This window comes from Thalassophryne amazonica, chromosome 3 (genome assembly GCF_902500255.1).
Source record: "Thalassophryne amazonica chromosome 3, fThaAma1.1, whole genome shotgun sequence".
Classification (NCBI taxonomy): Eukaryota; Metazoa; Chordata; class Actinopteri; order Batrachoidiformes; family Batrachoididae; genus Thalassophryne; species Thalassophryne amazonica.
In genome coordinates this window covers 26689083-26713739 of record NC_047105.1, presented here as the reverse complement: position 1 = coordinate 26713739, position 24657 = coordinate 26689083, and the positions used below count along the sequence as shown (strand labels likewise).

Sequence of the window (24657 nt, the reverse complement as noted above, 5' to 3'; positions counted from 1 at the left end):
TACGATTTTAAATTAGACTGAGCTTTAAGTCACGAGATATTCAATATTCAAGGACTCAGATCACCATCAGGAAAAGACAAATAAGTCAATCAATAAATCAATAAATAAAGATGTTCAGAACACAGAACAATAAGCACGGGCAAAAGAAGGTCATATCAAGAAAATAAACACACACACACACACACACACACACACACACACACACACACACACACACACACAGTGTTTCAGAAGCAGAGGGGCCCTGAAACAGCGGCAATAGTACGAGACAACCTGACAGAAATAACGACAGAGTGACTTGCTCCTCTTTGATAACTTGGTCCTTGAAGCCATTCTCTCATTGCTCCCAGAATCACAGAGAAATTCTCTACTCTGCAGGTTGTCTCGTGTGCGTTGTGTGGTGGAGAACGCATTTGGAATCTTGTCTCAAAGGTAATTATTTCTAACATTTATAGATACATTGTAATGGATTGGTGGAACAGTTGCATTTTAATTCCTTTTTATGAGTTTGATGTGTCTGTAAAGTTTATTATAGATGTAACATCTCATCACAGTCTAATTTCAGGTTCAGACGCCCTGCGCGCAATCACACGCATTGATACACAGCGAAACACAGTGTTTGTGAATAGGTAGTGCAATGTTCACACATGTTCACGCAAGTGGAATGAAATTCATGTGTGCCAGAACTTTTTAACATTTCATAATTTTCTTTTCCCACCGGCATGCAGCCGCACACAGTTCACGCACAGTTTATGACGAGTTTACTCATTGGCATGCAAAATTGCGTGCTATTGTGGGGATCAAATTTGTGCAAGTGTCAAAGTCTCTTAACTCTCACCAGCAAAAAGACCTAAGTGCGAGAACACATCCCAAGTGAATGCCAGTCTTCACTGGAAACACTCAGAAACTATGCCCTACTCCACATAGCACTCTTAGTATCTGTATTGCTTGGTTATGAGGTACGGTGCATAATATTCACAGCGCTTCACTTTTTCCACATATATATATATATATATATTTTTTCTCTTTTTTTTTAACAGCTGTATTCCAAAATGGAGTAAATTCAATTTTCCCACAAAATGGTACTCACAACACCCCACAATGACACATGAAAAATGTTTTTTTTTAATAATATACTAAGAAATCACAGGTACATAAGTATTCACACCCTTGCTCAATACTTTGTTGATGCACCTTTGGTAGCAATTACAGCCTCAGGTCTTCTTGAATATGATGCCACAAGCTTGGTGCACCTATCTTGGGCAGTGTTGCCCATTCCTCTTTGCAGCACCTCTCAAGCTCCATCAGCTTGAATGGGGAGCATCAGTGCACAGCCTTTATCAGATCTCTCCAGAGATGTTCAATCGGATTCAGTTCTGGGTTCTGGCTGGGCCACTCAAGGACATTCAGAGATGTGCTGAAGCCACTCCTTTGATATTTTCTCTGTGTGCTTAGGGTCATCGTCCTGCTGAAAGATGTCCTGTCTGATTGGTGGATTGCTGCAGAGAAAGGTTGTCCTTCTGCAAGGTTCTCCTTCTCCCACAGAGGAACGCTTAGAGCTCTGACAGAGTGACCATCAGGTTCTTGGGCACCTCCCCTTCTCCCTGATCGCTGTTTAGATGGGCAGCCAGCTCTAGAAGAGTCCTGATGGATTCAGTTCTTCCATTTATGACTGATGGAGGCCACTGTGCAAATAATGTGCAAAAATAAAAATAAAAAAAACACCTAACTTTTTCATGTTGTCATTATGTTCTATTGTGTATAGAATTTGAAGAAAAACATGAATTGCAACCATTGTGGAATAAGGATGTAACATAAGAAAATGTGGGGAAGCGCTGTGAATACTTTTTCTGGATGCACTGTATGATTGATCTGAATTTTACTAGAGGCCATCAAATTGGCATTGAGTATTGCGAAGACTTTGCTTAGTTTGACTCAATGTTTGCTTGTGAATCCTTTTACAATTTGCTGAATAAATACATTATACACTTCACCGCCCCCTTACCATAGATCATAGTTTGCAGTTTATCCGTAAGTGTGTGTTCACCCACACACACACCAACACACACACACACACACCACACACACACACACACACACACAACACACACACCACACACCACAACACACACACGCACAGAGCAGTCAATGAAATGCAAACAGTCAATGAACACATAGTTTCCTCCAGTTTTTCTTGATTCTGCCTTTATATGCTGATGATGCTGAAGTATACACATGTTCATTTTTGACATTTTGTTCATTTAATATGCTTCTCATCTTCACCCATTAATTTTCCAACACTTTCTCCTCGTCCTCCCTCTTGCTAACTCCTTTTGGGCTCTCTGATCATTTTCACATTTCAGATTGTGGACATGTTGTGGTGCTGAAAACATCATCTGTGTTTGATGTTTGCCGCTCGCTCAGCCTGATGTCTGAAGGTTATAAGAAGGATGGAGTGGCTGTGCGGACTGCAGATAGGGAAAGGTTGCTCACAGCAAAAATGATTTATTTACAATTTAGATGTAACATGGCCAAAACAGGCAATGTAGCAAACAGGTGTGAGTGACTACATCACATAAATACATATAACATCAACAGAGGAAAGGCGCTCAATTATAATACACAAAGAAAGGAACAAGAGGATGATGCAGACCCCACATGCTCTACACACCACAATATAAATGTAAAAGTAAATGTACATCTGCCTTAGTGGTGTTTTTGACCAAATACGACTTCATCACATGAACTCTGTGTGACTTCATTACTTACAATGACTTCTTTCAAACCAATCAATCACCAATGTTTGCTGGTCAATATGCTTTAGATCATCCATCTAGGCTTCTTGGTTGTTGAGATATACAAAAAAAATATTGTGTTTATGGACAATGTTTTCCTTAGGGCCCCTTTACACATAGTGCGAATTTGGTCAAATTGTGCATGAAGTGTGCATGAAGCAGGAATCATATGCAATATGTGTAAAATCGTAGCTGCCTCTAACACCTCATACAACTGTTGCTACAACTATTTGCGCACACCAGTGGCTGAAACAGAGTGTGCGCAGTGAGAGCCCATCGATCACTCTCGCGGCAGGTGTCGGCCAAATTCCAGGTGACACACACAAACATCTAACACCGCTCGCATGGCACTTAGAAAATGTGTGGCCATTCACACTGTTAACATGACAACAGTCAGCAGACGATCACTGTTGAGCTGGATGTGAAATTTGTCTAAGTGCCCCACGAGTGTGGCTTTGCAAACAGACAGTGACACATTGGTGTATGCACTGAACTGACAGGGGCATGTCCACCCACAGGAGTGGCTGTAGAAATCTGTGGTTCTGAACATCATGGCTGGGGAACGCGTACTGTGTTTGGACGGATATGAATTAAATACTGTCCACTGTGACGCACGTGTGTCTGCTTGCTGTCATCATCTGGACATACATAAAAGCATATATCGCTGTTGCAATATGGGCTGCAGCGAGCGCGTGCATGCCGCGCACATTGACAGGCTACCCAAGTGATCTGGACCGTCAGATCATAACACACAGTAGGCAATCTGAATGTGATGCCACCCACGTGAGCTCTGATCCACATGACGCAGTGTCTGTCCTGCAGCACACCGTCCACAAGACACGTGTCGGACACGATATGGAGCCGGCTGCACACTCAATCAACACCTGTGGACATGATAAAAGCGCCTGCTTCTCATCATGTCATTTCATGACTGTAAGTCTGTGAATATGGGTCATCTACAGAGGAACAGACAGATCATACTTGTATTGTCCGCTGACAAGAGGGATTCAATAGAATACAGTGTTTTTATATGGTGTGTGGATGTATTTTTTCTTAAGTACATCCATGTCCTTTTTGATATCAGGCATTTTCCCACACCTTTTACATGACAGCAATGATAGCTCAGTGGTAAAGTTTCTGGCTGTCAATCAGAGCTTTTGGAAAGTGCTGGTTCAAATCTTGTGGGTGGCATGTATTTTTTTTATTTTCACAACAGCTGTGTGATGTGTAACCACATTAAGTGAGTTGTACTTATTCATACTATGTGTGAAGGGTCCCTTAACCTTGATCTTAAACCAAACTACTCAAAAATCAATTGCCTCCAGAGCAGGGGTATTCAAATGATTTCAGAAAGGGCAGAGGTGGTGCAGGTTTTCTTTACAACCACCCACTCCACCAGGTGATTTCACTGATTAACATCACTTAGAGCAGATAGAAGCAGTTAATGACTGCAGTTAATGAGCCGCCTTTTTAGACTGCTCCAAATGCTTTCTCCAGCTCATTCAGCATGCGTGTGAACAGCGCTGCTGGAGAGGTCCTCTGTGATTCAGGAAACAACTAGAGCCATTTCAACAGACATCTTGCAGAGAAAATGATTAATCCACTATGAAAAATTATTTATATAAGCGCTTCCAGCGTGTTCCCAGCGTAGAGCACGTAGCGTCCAGCTGGGAACACAGCAGGTGGATCATCACAATGACATGCGTGCAAGTGCGTGAATCAAAGTCCTGCACGTGTCAGTGCACCTTACGAGTGAGAGTCTATCAGGCAATTTGTTCTTGTGCGGCTTCAACAGATCTGCAGCTCTCAGGGCAGTGTGAAGTCGATAAGTTGTCTATAATAAGAACAGCTTATAGGCCATGATGGTTATCACCCCTGGCAACCACCACCCCAACAACTGATGAGACGGGGAGCTGACATGAGACGTATATGAGGCGAGAGAGAGAGAGAAAGACTGGCACGCAGCTCATGCTCATTCATTGTATCAGATCTGCAGAACAAGATCTTTGTCTGCTGAGTGGAGGCCACGGCTGACAGATCTGCCTCTCCACTCCATCTGACACGTCAGAGGCAGAGGAGATGATGATGATGTATGAGAGCAATAACCAACGTGACTGCGGCATAATAAGGCTGGAGGGAAGGAGGGAGGGTCAAGAGATCATTGGGCCCAAACGACAGCCAAACAATCTGTGGTTAATGAAGAAGGAGACACAAAGAAGAGACCAGAACAGAGGGCCTCCACCCAGCATGCACTGGGGGAGGTGAGGACACCAGGGGTGGGTCATGGTGGCAGCATATTAAGTCAAGTGTTCCCAAAGCATTGCCCTGACGGAACAGACAAATAATCCCTCCAGCAAGCCCTGGGTCTAAATTTGATCCTGATTCCAGCTGGAGATCATTCAGCCCCGACTCCAAATTCCTTTTTCTTCACAGTCAGAATCCAAAGTTCCAGACAGCAATCCTGGGGTCAACACAGACATTCTCCAAACCTATACTTTCAGATTTTGCACATGAAAAACACAAACAGAAACGGTGTTGAGGTAGCAGATTTCTCTGAAGGTGATGGTCAGGTGGTCAAAGTGGTGGACCTGTAACCAGAGGATCTTCAATTCAAATCACCATCAGAAACTCACTCAAACTTATACCAGTTTCTTTTCAATATCATGTTTATTCTTGAAATAATCATGTGGAGGCAGAACATTTCAGCCAAATGTTGTATAAAGCCTGGTACCAAAGGACCTCTCAACCAAAAGACCCGTGCGATCAACAAGGATAGCAAAACTTTGGTGTAGTTGCTGACCCTTCTTCTGGACTTGAGATCAATAGAAAATTTAAAGGGCTGTAGCTTCAAAGCTATTATACCATATTTTCTGGCGTATAACACATAAATGGAATGCATTTTATATAGCACTTTTCCATCTGTGTCAGACACTCAAAGCACTTTACAATAATGTCTCACATTCACCCCATTGTCAGGGTGCTGCCATACAAGGTACTCATTACACACCAGGAGCAACTAGGGGATTAAGGACCTTGCCCAAGGGTCCTTAATGATTTTCCAGTCAGGCTGGGATTTGAACGGAGGATCCTCTGATCTCAAGCCCAATGCTTAACCACTAGACCAACACCTCCCCTGACACGTTTTTGTTTTGTTTTGTTTTTCTAGTTTCTGAGGTGCTGCAACTTATACTCCAGTAAAACTTACGTATATACTGAAAATAATAAAGGGCTTTCCCAAGAATCAACGCACCAAACAAAATAAACTCCCATCATAAAATATTAAATGACAGTATTGAAAAGTACACTACAGGAATGCACAAAAATCCAAAATTAAAGAGCAGATAATCAAGAAAAATGTGGGCTTAATACATATTTTTTCCTTCTTTAAAAGGCATTTTTCGACAGGTGGAACTTACGAGGTCTGTCCAAAAAGTATTGTACCTTTTTATTTTTTTCAAAAACTATATGGATTTGAATCACGTGTGATTACAACAGCCAAGCTTGAACCTTCGTGCGCATGCGTGAGTTTTTCCACGCCTGTCGGTTGCGTCATTTGCCTGTGGGCAGGCTTTGAGTGAGCACTGGTCCACCCCTCCCGTCGGATTTCTTTTGTCTGAGAAATTGCTGAGAGACTACCGCTTTGCTCCATGAAATTTTTTTCAGAAACTGTTAGAGACAGGCAGTTGGAAACCATTCGATAGATTCAGTTGGATATTGGTAAAGATTCTGTCAGCGTCACGAGGATTATGGACTGTTAAAACCTTTTTAAAAATGGCCCATAGCGGTGGAGGGCGCGCGGCGCACCGACGGCCATCAACAGGCTGGAACGACCAGATCATTTCTAAACTGAATGCTGTGTTGATCTGGGACATCATGTGACTACCACAGAAATGGCAACAGAGCTGGACATAGAACTTTGCGGCACATTCCACTGTTACAGGAGATTTTGTAATGAAAGATGTGCAGAGGATTTCGCGCCTCGGCACGAAGCAGCTCAGGACGCGCAGCAAAAAAACACCTCCATCTTGGAAGTCTCACAGGACATGTTGGAGCATGTCCAGCTGTTACACAATTTCTGGGATACTCACTTGACTGAAAGCCACCGAAAGCCATCTGAATCTTCTGAATGGTTTCCAACATGGAGGTGTTTTTTTTTGCTGCGCGTCCTGAGCTGCTTCGTGCCGACGCGCGAAATCCTCCGCACGTCTTTCATTACCAAATCTGGAATGTGCCGCAAAAGTGCTATGTCCAGCTCTCTTGCCATTTCTGTGGTAGTCACACGATGTCCTGGATCAACACAGTGCTCACTTTGGAAATGATCTGGTCGTTCCAGCCTGTCGATGGCTGCTCGGCGCGCCGCGTGCCCGCCGCCGCTGTAGGCCATCTTTAAAAAGGTTTTAACAGTCCATAATCCGCGTGACGCCGACAGAATCTTCACCGATATCCAACTGAATCTATCGAATGGTTTCCAACTGCCTGTCTCTAACAGTTTCTGAAAAAAATTTCATGGCGCAAAGCAGCAGTCTCTCAGCAAGTTCTCAGACAAAAGAAATCCGACGGGAGGGGTGGACCAGTGCTCACTCAAAGCCTGCCCACAGGCGAATGACGCAACCGACAGGCGTGGAAAAACTCACGCATGCGCACGAAGGTTCAAGCTTGGCTGATGTAATCACACGTGATTCAAATCCATATAGTTTTTGAAAAAAATAAAAAGGTACGATACTTTTTGGACAGACCTCGTAGACTGAAAAATATGGTAAATACACACCTAATATGTGGGATTTGTTGTAGGAGTGTCTGTGAATTTCAGGGGAGTCTGGCAGACTGGCCTCCGACCCGCCTGTGTGATCTGATATGGAATGACCCAGGACTCATCACAGATCAAACCACTTACCAATTAATTAACGATCAGGATTTGAGGCTACCAAAGACTTCTACAGGACTTTGTTCATATTTTCCACCAGACCTACAATCAACTATTGTGGGAAAAAAAAAATCCACTTTTTCGTGGCACTGTTTATATTCCTGGAGAGCAGGATTTTGTATGACTTGATCATGTGATTAAAAATACATTAACCAATCAACACAACCTCCACGGTGGAGCTGATGTTCAACCAATGATCAACTCCACGTGGATTTTACTCAACCACATATTCGACTTAATCATTCTTATACAAATCCTTTGGAATTCAAGGATTTAAAAATCGTTTGAATTAATTTCATGATCTGACTTTTGCTGTAAAAATGTTCATGTGACTGTTTTGTTTGTTTGTTTGTACATAAATATGCATGTCCATACTTCACTGTGATAATCAGTAATGTGAAGTTGAAGTCATTTCTGAAAGAAGGAGAGACTGACTTGAGAAACAAGTGAGAATGGGGGGAGGATAATTCTGTGTGCGTGTGTTAAACAGAGAGTGAGAGAGTGGGCGGCAAAAAAAGCAAAAAGGCAAAAGTATGTGAGAGAACAAAACACAGACAGACCGTTTGCCATTGACGTTTGACAGGCAGAGAGAACGACGCGGCTGGGGTCACGTCACTGTGTCACGAACAATGAATGTGAGACTGAAGCAAAGAAACTGACAGAAAACAAATTAAACATGTTCCAGGTTTGATTCACCCAAGTTACAAAAAGCACTTAGTATGCGACACGGAGCCGTACAAGTGTTCTTCGGTTTGTTTCTTTGACACTTGACATTTCTGGGGTGACGTCCAAACACTGGAGATGAATAGAACTTCATCCATTGAAATATTACTGATGAAGTTTTTCTGGCTGAAGAGCGAAATACCTTCAAAGGAAGGAAACAAGTCAACCTTCTTGGACACCATGACCTCGATGAGTGAGAATTTCCACAGACAGCAAAAACAAGTTTTCCGTCAACGCATAGGTTGAAAACATGTCCACAGAGATGTTAGTGAAATCTTCAAAGCAATTGAATTTAGGGTAATTCTATGGCAACAGAATTACAGTCAAAGCAACGATAAGATCAAATACAGTCAGATTTTGCCATCACTGTCATGTACCCTTTACACTCACGTACAGCCAGTTTTCTGAAATGTGAACTGGGAAAACTTTGCCAGGAAAAACGATGTGGAATGTACTGCTATTATACTGATTATTGTTATGATGGCGTGCTTGAATATTGATGAAAATGCTCAGTGTATTTTCACAAAAAGCACATAGTAAAAATGTAGAAGAAATGCACAAAAATCTGTACATATTCATGCTCATTTTTCAGCCAAAGATATATATATATATATATATATATATATATATATATATATATCCTAGAAACATTTTTAATACCAAAGTAGATGAGGCAACATTCTGCACCACCAAGTCATCTGTGCTTCATTCGAGCCACCAAAGAGCTTCCCTGTTACCTTGGAAAGAGGTCCATGAAACTTGTCTAACCACCCACAAGCAATTGTGACAAATAGAGTGGAAGCAACTGATTACTGTATTCTGTTATTTTAAGAAACTCAGCAGGTATAAGATCTTACCAGTAGGCAGGGCCGGATCCATTGTAGGTTTCTCCCACGAGTTGACTTGTTCCCATGCAAATCCATTGGTTCCCAAAGACACACTGTAGCCACAGCTGCTATACGACTCTTCAAACGTACAGCCACCTAGACAAAACAAAACAAGATGTAAATACATCATTATTTAATAAAAAGCAGGTTTAACAATTTATTAAATAATTCATCAAGCGAGACTGCACCTGAATGTAGCCCAAAGAAGAAAACAGCGAGACATAAATGGTGCAAAAAATAGGCAAAAACGAGTGGCCTCGGTTTATTCTTTGAGGCTGGATGAGGTCCCGGCCCAGACGAGTCATTACATAGCGAGGCCAAGGCATCAAAAGAATCAAAGAAGAAGAAGAAGAAAAAACTAGACCTGCGAGCGGGTATACATGGGGTTCAAGCCCCCTTTGCAGGCCGCCTTCCGAGCTCTCGTGAGGCCCATGTGACACGTAGAGCCGCATGGGCGATGGTGCTGTCACACCAACTTTGCCAGCAAATGGACTAACTTTAAGATGTCCACACTTTTCAGTTCATCCATTGGATCCCAGCCATTCCTTCCACCACGTGCACGAGGTGCTGTGGTAACTATAGTATAACGCAGTCTGTCAGTCTAAATTTCTCAATATTCAAAATCTAATTTACCTACATATCTGTTCAACCAACTGTTCTACCCAATAGGAAAACCACTGAAAGAAATATTCTCTTTATGGTACATATAAAGGTCAAAGGTGATTGGGTAATGGATCCAGTTGGATATTTTGCCAGATATGACAATCACAACATCACAGTCACTTCAAGCTGCTTCATACAAATAGGGTTTAATCTCATCAATTCCTTGAACAAGCACATTGGCAACAGTGGTCCAGAAAAAAAAAAAAAAAAACTTTCTTAGGCATTTGAAATTTGAATGACAGCAAGAAACCTGAAGCACACCAAACTGAGTGGGGTGACTGTCCTTGGATGTATCCTCCACCTCCCTAATTTACTTCTCTGACATACCAGAATTTCTCAAACAACACTACAACTCTTCTTTTGGCATTATGTCATTAACTTTCTTTAAGTCCAAAAACAATCAAGCAATGCCACTCCTTCTACCCTTCTCTACACTTCATCATCACTTTCAGAGCAAATATGGCATCTGCAGTGCTCAGTGTGAAATTAATTTAAAGCTATTAATATCGAAACATCGAAAAATCTTCTTTGAACTTTGATGGTCTGATGGATACGTTGCTAATGGCCCCTTCACACATAGTGTGAATTTGGTCGATTTGCGCATAAAGTGCGCATGAAGCAGCAATCATGTGCAAAACATGTTGCCGCTGCCTCATACACCTGTTGCTACAACTATATGCACACACAAGTGGCTGAAAGACAGAGTATACGCTGTGCGAGTCCATCGAACCCTCTCGCAGCAGGTGTCGACTAAATTCCAGGTGACACACACAAACATCTAACACCGCTCGCACGGCACTTACAAAATGTGTGGCCAATTCACACTATTAACACAACAACAGTCAGCAGACAATCACTGTCGTGCTGGGAGTGAAAGTTGTCTAAGTGCCAGATGAGTGTGGCGTGTGGCTTTGGCGTGTGCGCTGAACTGACAGGAGGTGTGGCCGCTGACAGAAGTGGCTGTGGAGATCTGTCAATCTGGACATCCCAGCTGGACAACACGTACTGTGTTTGGACGGACATGGACTAACAATTGCCCACTGCGACACACGTGTGTCTGTTGCTGTCATCACATAGACATAAATAAAAACATATATCGCTGTGGCGACGGGCTGCAGTGAGCACACCCCTCACATGCCGCAGCACATTGACAGGCTTGCTCCTAAGTTGAAAGTTGGACCGTCAGATCATAACACGTAGTGGGTGATCTGAATGTCATGTCACCCACATGAGCTCTGTTCCACAAGACACGTGTGTCAAGCAGGACATGCACGCAGGCCGGCTGGACACGCACCAGCAGATGTGGACATGATGAGACTAGCGTACTGCTTCTCATTCATGTCATTTCATGACTGTATGTCTGTGACCATGGGTCATCTACAGAGGAACAGATGGATCATATTTGTATGGCCTGCTTGATAAGACGGATTCAATATAATGCCGTGTTTTCATATGGTGTGTGGTTTTATTTCTGGCATTGTGTTCCCATGCACGCCTGCCCGTCAGCGAGATGTTTTGTGGTGCGCACATATGAGCTGCTACAACGGGAGTTGTCCCGAGTTGTACATATTCACACAATGTGTGAAGGGGCCCTAAGGTATGAATTTTCTGCTTTTCTATGCACATGATTTCAGATTATTACATTCCTCTTTGTCGCACCACCTTCTGACTGATTGCTATTAAATTTGGCAGGTAGATTTTTGATCATTTTTATGTGTCACTGGACCATGTTTTTATGTTTACTGGATTTACTTTTTGAAGATATGCAAGCCTTCCTGTTGTGACTGCTACCTGCAGTGGATTTTTTTGAGTATGGCACCTTTTGAGATATCAAGCTCATGTTAACATAAGCCCTTGAGTGTCCACTGAATGCTTGAGTGCAACACTTGTGCATTTGAGACTCATGATCAAGGCAAAGGTTGAATAGGTTGGTTTTACATTTGCTGCAATTTTCCATAAAAAAAAATAAAAGGCAGAATTGAGCATAGCCTATTGTAGAAGATCCAGTACTTAACAGAATGTGGGAACAGATGAATTATGATTGACTGTTTGATTGTTGGCTGACGCAGTGTGGGACTTGAAAGTTAAAATGAAATGTTCCTTTATTATAGTAACACCTGCAGGTGAATAAATGTAATTCTTGCTTGATGAATAACATGAACAAATCTTTACTATCCATAAAAATTTCAGCTTGCTAAGTTGTACGGTGTGGGCCACGTCCCCTTTCGTAGTATAAGTCTTATTTTGAAAATAAAAAAAAAAAATAAAAAATAGAAAAGTTGGACCAAATATAAAAAGAAATGAAACACTTCATTTCTACCTGAAAGACAATGTTACTGTCAACTTTGATGGCATTTTATGTAATCTATGGAAATATATTAATTTTAATGTTTTTCATATTTTGAAGCCTATAGAGTAACAGACTTCAAAATAAACCAAATGTGTCAGTGTATGAAAGTTTCGTCTATATGCTGAAAATGTTTCAGCACTGCAGGACAAACGGCTGGTTTTTGGTGAATTTATTGACATTTTGAAGGAGAGATATTCTGGAGTATAATTTGCATAATAAGGCATGTCCACTTTATGCAATTATCACCAAATTGTAGGGTTCACCTCAGACATGATGACTGACCATACCAGGTGAATATCATGCAATTCTGTGCATGTATTTCATATTATTCTTTTTGCACTTGTGGCACCCCCTAGTTACACACATTTACCATACTTTGTACACAGCCTTTGCTCATGCTTCAGTACCTTTGTGATAGGTTTTATGTTTATGGGAGGCACTGTTGCAAAGATATGTAACACTTTCTCTTTTGACTGCTCCCCGTGGTCTCTTCTCCTTTATAAAGTTGGCATCTTTTGAATTGTCATGCTCCTTAAGCCCTAAATGGTCCGTTGATTGGACTTGCAAAACTGGTGTTGATCAAAGTGATGGCCTGGGCTGAGACAGATCTGTAGGCTTTACATCGATTGGAATACTGTGTAAAAACATAAAAACATAAATGGGTGTGGCCTATAATCACAAGCTGTGCCACACTCCAAAGAGTGCTGGGATATACAGTAGTGTTCAGAATAATAGTAGTGCTATGTGACTAAAAAGATTAATCCAGGTTTTGAGTATATTTCTTATTGTTACATGGGAAACAAGGTACCAGTAGATTCAGTAGATTCTCACAAATCCAACAAGACCAAGCTTTCATGATATGCACACTCTTTAGGCTATGAAATTAGGCTATTAGTAAAAAAAAAAAAAGTACAAAAGGGGGTGTTCGCAATAATAGTAGTGTGGCATTCAGTCAGTGAATTCGTCAATTTTATGGAACAAACAGGTGTGAATCAGGTGTATTTAAGGATGAAGCCAGCACCTGTTGAACATGCTTTTCTCTCTGAAAGCCTGAGGAAAATGGGACGTTCAAGACATTGTTCAGAAGAACAGCGTAGTTTGATTAAAACGTTGATTGGAAAGGGGAAAACTTATACGCAGGTGCAAAACATTATAGGCTGTTCATCTGCAATGATCTCCAATGCTTTAAAATGGACATAAAAAACAGAGACGCGTGGAAGAAAACAGAAAACATCCATCAAAATGGATAGAAGAATAACCAGAATGGCAAAGGCTTACCCATTGATCAGCTCCAGGATGATCAAAGACAGTCTGGAGTTACCTGTAAGTGCTGTGACAGTTAGAAGACGCCTGTGTGAAGCTTATTTATTTGCAAGAATCCCCCGCAAAGTCCCTCTGTTAAATAAAAGACGTGCAGAAGAGGTTACAATTTGCCAAAGAACACATCAACTGGCCTAAAGAGAAATGGAGGAATATTTTGTGGACTGATGAGAGTAAAATTGTTTGTTTGTTTTTTTTGGGTCCAAGGGCCGCAGACAGTTTGTGAGATGACCCCCAAACTCTGAATTCAAGCCACAGTTCACAGTGAAGACAGTGAAGCATGGTGGTGCAAGCATCATGATATGGGCATGTTTCTCCTACTATGGTGTTGGGCCTATATATCGCATACCAGGTATCATGGATCAGTTTGGATATGTCAAAATACTTGAAGAGGTCATGTTGCCTTATGCTGAAGAGGACATGCCCTTGAAATGGGTGTTTCAACAAGACAATGACCCCAAGCACACTAGTAAACGAGCAAAATCTTGGTTCCAAACCAACAAAATTAATGCCTTGCAGATGTGAAGAAATCATGAAAAACTGTGGTTATACAACTAAATACTAGTTTAGTGATTCACAGGATTGCTAAAAAAGCAATTTGAACATAATAGTTTTGAGTTTGTAGCGTCAACAGCAGATGCTACTATTATTGTGAACACCCACTTTTCTACTTTTTTTTTACTAATAGCCCAATTTCATAGCCTTAAGAGTGTGCATATCATGAATGCTTGGTCTTGTTGGATTTGTGAGAATCTACTGAATCTGCTGGTACTTTGTTTCCCATGTAACAATAAGAAATATACTCAAAACTTGGATTAATCTTTTTAGTCACATAGCACTACTATTATTCTGAACACTACTGTATGACTATTGATTGTGTGATGTACAGTCTTGGAGTTTTGGTCAAAAATGCATTTCCTTTATTATACATAATTCCACCTGGAGACACAAAAAATGTAAAAGTTAATATGACACTAATGTGATATGGTCGACATCATTCCTCAAGTTTACCTTGCTAAATTGAATGGTGTTAGCCACACCACTTTTCTCATTTAAAAGCAATAGGCCCTGCCCTTTTCAAAAATCATGATGAATTTATGGATTTCAACTAAGAGTTGCCCCAATATTGTGATATTTTGGACAATTCTGATGAATACTTTTGAGATCTAAACTTTTGAGATTGATGCCACTCCCTAGTGTCCAGTCAAAACTATTTTAATCAGACAGCATCTCTGCACCATTGCACATCAGACAGGTGAGTTTCGTCCAGATTGGCGTTAACGGCTGCTCCCTTGTTTTCACTCGGGCTCGCCACAGCAGATCCAAGTTGGAGCTGCATGTTGATTTGGCACAAGTTTTACACCGGATGTCCTTCCTGATGCAACTCCACATGAGATGGAGAAGTGTGGCAGGAGTGGGGTTTGAACCAGGAACCTTCCACACAGAAACCAAACGCACTAACCACTTGGCCACAGATTATATAAAGGCAAATCCAACTGACGTGGTTGTGGCTTGAAATTATACACGGTTCTTTAGGAACAGATCGCAGCAACTACCATCAACCCTGTATGAAGAAATCCACAGACAAGAAGTCGTCCAGATACGCTGGGACTAGACAGTGCACAGTATAACAGTTATTCACAATGGAGCTTGACTGCCCTATCCTATGTGCTGTTGTCTACCGCCCACCTAAATTTAATAAAGACTTCATTCAGGAGTTTTCTGAGTTCTTGGCTGACGTGGCCCCTAAATATGATCAACTCCTTATTTGTGGAGATTTTAATATCCACGTTTGCTGTCCATCTGATAAGCTGGCTATTGATTTTGTACGTCTTTTGAAGTCATTTGACTTAGTTCAGTCTGTGGATAAACCTTCACATAGAGATGGACATCGTTTGGATTTAATTATTTCTCAAGGGCTCTCTGTGTCACTGGTTGAAATTTCTGAAATCCCCATCTGAGATCATTTCCCTATTATTTTTAATGTTCTTGCACCTCCACCTGCAAGCAAGCCTCCTGTCCCGGGTTCCTGTCAGCACATTATTACCTCTTCTACAGCTGGAGAGTTTACTGCTGCTTTTGTGGATTCTAATTTTTCTGCTTCTAATGGAGATACTTATCCTGAATGTCCAGAGAGTCTTCTGTCATCCTTCTATGCTGTGTGCACTGGGATTCTGGACATCATCGCTCCTCTTCAGCACAGATCCACCAGGACTAAGGCTGATCCTTGGCTAAATGACACAACCCAAGCCCTAAGTCAGCGCCGCAGACAGGCTGAGCATCATTGGAAAAAGACAGATTGCACTTATCACTGGAGATACTGAGAAATAGTCTCGCCCAGTACCAGAGGGCTGTGAAAGAGGCTAAATCTGAATTTCTCTCTAAAATTATTGTTACAAGTGGACACTGCCCTCGTGTTTTGTTTAACATAATTAACTCGGTTGTGAATCCACACATCTCTCCTCTGGCTGATGCCTCCACTTGCGAGGACTTTCTGCACTTTTTTGTTGATAAAGTGAACTGTGTAAGAGCGCTGAGCAGCTGCACCATTAGCCAAAGCCAGCCTGAGATGGCTTTGCATTCCGCCGTGTTTGACCACTTTGAACTGATCTCCTTTACATCCCTCACTGATACTGTTAACAAAATGAGACCTACAAACTGCCCTTTGGATGTTTTTCCAACTAGATTGTTGAAAGAGGTGCTCACCACCATTGGGTCATCCCTCTTGGTTTTAATGAACACTTGTCTTAGCTCAGGGTGTGTCCCGAACTCTTATAAACATGCAACAGTGAGACCACTTCTTAAAAAGCCAAATCTGGATAAAAATGTTCTGTCCAATTTTAGACCTGTTTCTAATCTGCCTTTTATCGCAAAGGTCCTTGAGAAAATTGTTTTTACACAGCTGCAATTGTTTTTAGAAAGTAACTCTGTTTGTGAGAAGTTTCAGTCTGGCTTCAGATCAAGACACAGCAGTGTTGGTATTCGTGGTACAGCACTGAAATGGTTTAAATCGTACCTCGCCAACCAAACTATTTTGTAATGATCAGTGACTTATCTTCCTCCGTTGTGCCTTTGTTTTGCGGTGTGCCTCAAGGCTTGATTCTTGGCCCTTTATTATTTTCATTGTACATGTTTCCACTGGGATCTATTGTAGTCCAGCAGTTAAGGGATAGAATCGTGCACTTTTTTACAAAAGCGCCAAACTTTGTCCAGGGACTCTTTAGGTTATATTAAGTCATGTCAAAGCGGGAGACATTTGATTTTAGTCCTGTATCCTGCTTTTTTTAAAAGGGTGTTTGCATGGTTATAATACAGTGTATATTTTGCTATTCATATGACAATACGATCATATGGTTATTATGTAGGGGGCCAGTGATCAAGATTGGACATTGTTAAGATGTAGAGAATGGCTACTGCAACTAGTGCAAAGCTATACTGAGCTTATGTGATCATGTATCGTCCGTCGTGCGGCGTCATACGTCGTCGTACATCCTTATACATTAGCAGGGTGGTATGTTTCAAAATGGAAAGAGGTACAGGACTCATTTCTTGCCTGTAGGGATCTTTAACAGGCCTCTACCTGTTGTGAAAGTGTAGGAACACGGACCCACAACAGGGGGCGCAATGAATGGACAATGGAGGAAGTAAAAAACAAGATTTACTACTGAAACAAGCACGAGTAGTATAACAAACACAATGTTTAGGGTCGAATCCGCTGGTGTCGTGTGGGCAGGCTCGAAGATAGGAGACGTCCGTCTCAGTCGAACCGGAACCACCCAGATCTCCACTGCCACCGAACCCTGGAAATACTGGAACCGCCAAGTCCCGAATTCCCAGGTGGCCACTGCCTCCGCTCGTCGGATCCGGTACTGCTGGCAGGAGAGAGCAAGAACACACAGGAGTGGATGAACGCACCCAGTACAGAGAGGGGAGAAGCCGCCTCCACCTCTTGGCAAAGTTCAGCAGGAAGGTGAGTACTTATCCAAAGAAGGAGGGTCTCAGTAGTCACCAGTCCTGAAAGGTTTAACAAGTTTGTCAATCACAGAATATGCTGCAGAGAATGTTACCTTGGTCTTAGGCGATATCTCGGCACTGAGGTGGAGACGCCGTCCTCCTGATATACCTCGGTGCTGAGTAGAAACAGCTGTGTTTGGTGATGGGTGACAGCTGTCACCCAGATTACTCCCATGATGCGGTAGCGCCCTCTGGTGCCTGGAGCCCGCACTCCAGGCAGGGCGCCCTCTGGTGGTGGTGGGCCAGCAGTACCTCCTCTTCAGCGGCCCACACAACACTACCTCTGAGACATAAAATTAGGTCACTGTGATCTTCCTAGCATGAAAGCTATAGAGAGTAGTTCATTAAAAATATTCATGAAACATTTGTGCATATTTAGGAGGTTTGCCAACCAGGTATTTACAATGTTTTCAGTTAACAAATATGGTGATAATCGTCTTAATACCAATAACATAAAATAATAATGACAACAACAACAACAATAATAATAATAATGGTTATGGCCATAAAAACAAAATTGATTTCTTGTAATTAATATAAAGGCATTTCTTTCCGTTCAAACACTGTTGTTATTTTAGAGTGTAAATATGTTAGAGTGCATGAGTAGCATCTTTCCTTTGCCCTATGCTCGCAAACAGCTATATTGCATAGGTATAATGATATTCACAATGAGTTAGACAATATTTAGTCACTTTCCCTAGATTAAGGCTTTTTCTAAGAGTGTAAGCACACTGAAGTACATTCGAAGCATCCCTACTTAGCCTTAATACATTTTTCATAACCAAGTTTATATTATGAACTTAAAAAGACATTTGGATAAGAGTTTGTCATGAATTATATGCTGTAGAAGGCTGAAAATGGTTATTCTCTTAAACCCAAGCTTTTAGAGTGTAGACGTTTATGGATTCAATGTCTCCCAATCTTATATACTTCAGGACACTATAAAGTACCTCTGATAAAGTTTTGGTGCTTTTGTATAAAAGTGCATGATTCCCCTAAAATTTGTCCCTTAGCTGCCGGACTATTGTAGCCACTTTTCACTGTTATGCAGACGATCTACAGATTTATTTGCCTGTGATCGCGAACACAGCAGGTGCTCTTCAAGCCCTCATCAACTGTATTGCAGATATAAATTTATGGCTGGGTCAAAATGTTCTCCATTTAAATGAGGAGAAGACAGAATGTATTTTATTTGGCGATTGCGCCACTGATTTTAACCAGCTGCCTGCTAAACTGAAAGCCACTGTAAAAAAACCTCTGGGTCACCTTTGACAGTGGCTTCAGATTTGATAAGCAGATTGATAGTGTGGTCAGGACCAGTTTTTATCAGTTGCGTCTCTTGGCAAAGGTTAAACCTTTTTTAAACCGTGCAGACCTGGAGAAAACCATTCACGCTTTTATCAGCTCGAGGATCTATTATTGCAATGCACTTTATGTTGGGATTTCCCAGTCGTCTCTCAAACAGCTTCAATTGGTTCAAAATGCAGCTGCACGTTTTTTAACAAACACTTCCCGTCACCAACATATCACTCCAGTTCTTTATTCTCTTCATTGGCTCCCCGTTTCTTTTAGAATTGATTTTAAAATTTTGCTCTTTGTTTTTAAAGCTCTTAACAGTCTTGCCCCTTCTTACCTTTCCGAACTGTTGTGTATTCATAACACAACCAGGGCCTTAAGGTCTACAGACCAGCTTTTACTGGAAGTCCCAAGAACCAGGTATAAGCACTGGGGTGATCGAGCTTTTTCTGTTGCTGGGCCTAGACTCTGGAACAAATTTCCCCCTAACATGAGAACCACGACAGACTTTGATCTTTTTAAAGCTCGACTCAAAACTTGTTTGTTCAGACTGGCTTTTGATACTTATTAACCAGTGATGGTGTATTTATTTATTTGTTTGCACTTTATTTTTTGAATGTTAACTGTTTATGCACACTGTCTTTTCTTTGTTTGATTTTAATGGAAAGCATTTTGTGCACCTTGTGTGTTGTAAAAGGGCTCTATAAATAAAATTTGATTGATTGATTGATTGATTGATAACAGTATGTGATGCTTTCAGGTGCATGCTATCTGATTTTAATATTGTAAAAGAATATACTATCATATCAGGAGTGTTAATCCGGGGTGGGGGGGTGTTATGTATATCTCAGTTCATCACATCAATCAACTTAATCAGGCTTGGAACTGAGAGAGAAAATGGACATTTAATAGACAGAATCTGTTGTGTGGGCTGCCAGAAGAGGAGGTACTGCTGGCCCACCACCAGAGGGCGCCCTGCCTGAAGTGCGGGCTTCAGGCATGAGAGGGTGCTGCCGCCACGGACACAGCCGGGAGTGACAGCTGTTACTCATTACTTCCTGACAGCTGTCACTCATTCTTCATCATCTCACTCCATAAAACCCAGACGTCATCTCCACCTCATCGCCGAGATATCATACTTCATTGGAGGTAATATCCTCAGCCATTTGTGTTTTCTATATCTGTATATTGTGAGTGTTTGCAGGAGTACTGGTCCCTCTTTCTGTGGAGGCTGAATGAGTGCAGGACGGCACTCTTTTCCCCTGAGGAATCACTGCGGTACTCTGCTACATATTGAGTGAGAGGTGGAGGTGGCATTCCCACCGTTGTTGTTACTGGGTGTACACACACGCACACTTGACTGTCTTTGTTCTTCGCCAGCAGTACCAGATCCGACAGTCGGGGACGGTGATCACCTGGGAATTCGGGACTTGGCGGCTCCAGTATTCACCAGGTTCTGTGGCGGTGGAAATCGTGTGGTTCCGGCTCTTCTCAGGACAGACGTCTTCTATCCTCGAGCCTGCCCACACGTCACCTTTGTGGATTGACTGTAATCATATTCTGAGATTGTCTGTATATTCGTTGTGCACATTTCACAACATTAAATTGTTACTTTTTGGCTCATCTATTGGCCGTTCATTTGCGCCCCCTGTTGTGGGTCCGTGTCACTACACTTTCACAACAGGATCTCTCTTTATATGTGAGTGAAGGACAGAAGAGGAAAGTATGGTGTAACGTGTCAACATGATTTAATCACAGAGTCTCATCATTATTTCATGCCCCCAAGTAGAGACATTTTCCACCACATTAAGCTTCTCTGATAGCCTCCAGAACTTCCATCATTAAACATACGTTTTGACACACAACCGTTTCAATTTGTTTTGAGTAATTCCAAATAGCAGTGTGTCTCCGTCCTTTATTTATTTGTAAAATCACTTGCTGCATCCTTTTTTTTCTGCTTGTCGTCTGCATCTTTAGTTCTCATCAGATCAGATAAATGCATTTGTCAGGTTTTTTTTTTAACCATCTTGTACTGTTGTCTTCAGTTGTAACAATTTTTCATTTAGTTGGACTTCACAGAATAAATAAAATAGATTACAAAAGGAAACAAAAAGATCCCACACATCCACAGAAGCTGGTATTCCCTCCAGAGTAGTCACTATTGTTTTCCAAGGTTCTCTCACTTGTCTTGTTACAATTATTCTTTTTTTGAAGCGACTCTACTTTAAACAGAATTATCCTGCAGTACTGTACAGTTTCTATGTCTTACTCATCCATTTATGGTGCGTTCCAGTTTGGAATTTCCCAGTTCTGCACCACGAGGAACCCCCCACCCCAGAGTCAAAATTCCAGTTTAAGTTAGCTTTAGATTCCATTCCGTACATGTTCATTTTGCTCTGTGTTCAGTTCTCTTTCTAAAGTCTTCCAGCCTCATTTACAAAAGCTTTGCGTGTGTTAAAACATCTCAGTCAAATGTGCAAAATAGCGCACATTGTCAAATTAGCATGTTTTCCTTCATGAATATGCAAACTGGTGTTTGTCCACCCGAGTGCAATAAACTGTGGGAGGCAGTATGCAAACAGGTGAGGTTTGTACACACAACACAATTTATTAAAGTCAAAAGGAAACGTACCAGGTGCTGACAGATAAGATAAAAATTTATTGTCCATAAAACGGAAATTTGACTTCCATGAGCTGCCGAAGCCCCAAGACGTGAAAACACATCAAACATTCATCATAAAACATTCAACATAAAATAATTTTAAAAGTAGTGTGTGGTCTGCAACAATGTGTTCATTTGGTCCCCCTCTGATTTAAAAGTGCGATGGAGTGTGGCACAACTGTATTTTGCACATTCAATGGTGTTTTGGTGTTAAGCTTTTGCACCTGGCAGAGAGCTGTTTGGGCAGCAGAGAGCACATTTTGGTGCAAGTTATGATTATCAGTGTGTCACTGATGTGTCACCCAAACAAACACACGCATTTCTCAGACTAATTATCCTGCCGTGTGAACCCGGCCTTAGATGGAACAATAATTAAATGATTTGTTTGTTTATTTAAATTGGCAGCACGTAAACACACTCGTGCATAACGAAACGCATGGCGCACACCTGCAAGTGGCTGACTGAATTTCATTTTGTGCTCAGAGTCATTAAACAAGCAAAAAATCCTCATGTTATGGGTATTTCCTTGCTGAATGGGAAAATTAGTCAAGATTTTTTTTTTTTACCCAGTGTTTTCTAGATTTAATTTTTTTTTCAGGAAACAAAGGACTTTTGGTGCAATGCGAGTCATGCTGTAATTAGAAGTAATTAAAAGACTAATTAAAGATTTATCTTACATTTTGTTTAAGTCATTTCACACCTTGTGTCAACTGGCACATGCATGTAAGAAATGGTGTCTAAAAATTAATCTGTGTGGGAGGTACACAAAAAATAACTTGAAAAGTGACCAAAAACGATACCACGAATCACATGTAAATGCCCTGACCACCCGCTATTATGTGCAATTAGCAAAACTGTCTCCACCCCAATGCCCAAAGGTTTGGATTGCCCATGCAAGGTAGCACTGGTCTGTGATCAGAGTAAATCCGGTGCTAGGGGTTTGCATGTTCTTAAGAGGACAACAGGTGGCTGTGTGGGATACAAGTTGCTTTACAAATAAATAGACTGGGGTTGGACTCTAGGTGCACGCTTCAGGTCACCTGTCTCTGTGAGATACTCATCATCTCAGTCCACCCAGCTGTAAATGGGTACCGCCTTGGCTGGGGAAGTAACGCGAGTCGGACTGGGGTCCTGTCTAGGCCGAGTTATTGATGCTCATCTGCTTGATGCTACGGAATCCAAAGATAAGCACCAACGGGTCTCAGGGCCTATACAGGATGTATGTTTCTTGGCTGGAGAAGTAACCTGTAATGGACAGGTGTCCCACCCAGGGAGAGTGGTAGACTCTTATCTGCTTCATACTGTGGTAGCTGGGGATAGGCACAGGCACCATACAGGACTGGAGGAAACTCTACTCATCTACTTCTCCATTTCCTGAGAGGTTTTATGAGTTATTGGACATTGAAGTGACTCTGCTGTCGGATACTTTATGCTACTTTAATGACACCTATTGGAGCAAGACTTGCATCAAATGTGAATTTATAATAAAGAAAAAAGAAATTTGTATTCTGTGTTTGAAAAACAACCTGCAGCAGTGAGTGAAAACGAGGAAAAACACTTTTTCTGAAACACATGAAAAATAAGAGTTAAATTAATCAACAGTAAGATAATTAGCCTTTATGGACCCCTCGATGTTTTGTGATCTCATTATAAATAAAAAGAAATCAAAGTGATCTCATTACAGCTGAGATACAAACAGGCGGCAGACAGAAGACGTGATTCTGGCATCAATATTCAGGATCAGAGCTGCGATTTTTACACCAGTACCAGGGGAAGAAGAGGGAACATTGCTCACAGCACTGTATGTCTGATCCACTTTTAAAATGAGTACAACACCTCCTCACTGACACCAAGAATCCCTTCATCTCCTCTAATTAACATCCCCATAATCATAAAATATGAGGAGCGACATACAAACAGTCAGGGAGCGTAGCCAGAAGGGGCGCAAACACACCCAGCGGCACCTCCTATTAACCAAACTCACAATGGAAAAGGAAGAAGTACTTTTCCAGTATTTGGGCTAAAATTCAACATTTTCTCAAATATTACATCCTCCAACAACATGGGACGGAGCCAATGGAGGTGCCCCACCGCAAGGTTCTCTAGGGCATATCCAACTGGGAGGTTCATTGTACTAACGGAGCATGTAAGAAGTGTGTGCTCCAGTATTTTCATTTGCAGTTAGCACAAATTAGCAGCTGCTCATAACTAGTTACTATTGCTGTTTTTAATCACCTGTTTTTTTAATACCTGTACCGAAGCCACCTGCTGTGAAAAACTACCACTCAGTCTACAGAAATACAATCAAACACCCAAACCCAAGGTTCCCTAGCCTGTTGATTAACCATAACTAACTTGGTCATTTCAAGATAGGTGGGTGTGTTTTGACTTCATCCGTTCCACCCATACTGCATCTATTTGCCCATTTATGGGTTAGGTAGGAGTTGGGTGGCTTCTGGCACTGCCAAGATGGTGCCATCTAGAGCTGCCTCATTTGAGCTCTGAACCTGCTCTTCAGGAAAACTTGGAAACATTACAAAGGTTCTGTCCAGAATAAAATACTGTCTATGGTTGCATGTGATACCTCACTACGAGAAAATTCTGAAACTTCAGAAGACAACTTGCAGCACTTCAGAAAATGTCTGTTCTGATGTTGTGAAATATGAGGAGTAACTGAAAAGTTTTGAGCCTGACCCATAAAAAATAAAGGTGTGGTTCTCCAGGATCAGAGAGCAGAGAGGGCGCCGGTGGACCTCAGTCTGCAGTTCATCTCCACCTTAAAAGACACTAACCACACGTTTGAGGACAAGGAAGTTAAAACCATAGCCAGAGAAAAGAAATGGTTTGAGAGGGGACTGAAGGAAGCTTTGTATGTGAAACAGTTGAAACCCAGCCATAACCGGGGAGGGGGTCTGCGACACTCTTTGTCCACTGTTTACAATGGGGTAGTCAGGTCAAAGCAGTTTCACTCTTTTGTTCATGGTTGGTTCATGAGTCATTCACGTCGTCAGGAGAGGCGTCAG

General features: G+C 41.7%; 1 protein-coding gene across 1 annotated transcript in view; it reads right to left on the bottom strand.

Annotated features, from left to right (window-relative positions):
* The window catches only part of ptprt (protein tyrosine phosphatase receptor type T), a 1196058-nt gene that overhangs the window by 1035418 nt on the left and 135983 nt on the right, over positions 1-24657 (bottom strand). The window contains exon 2 of the mRNA XM_034165958.1: positions 9300-9425. Coding sequence (XP_034021849.1) covers positions 9300-9425 — 126 coding nt within the window. The remainder of the gene's footprint in view (positions 1-9299; positions 9426-24657) is intronic.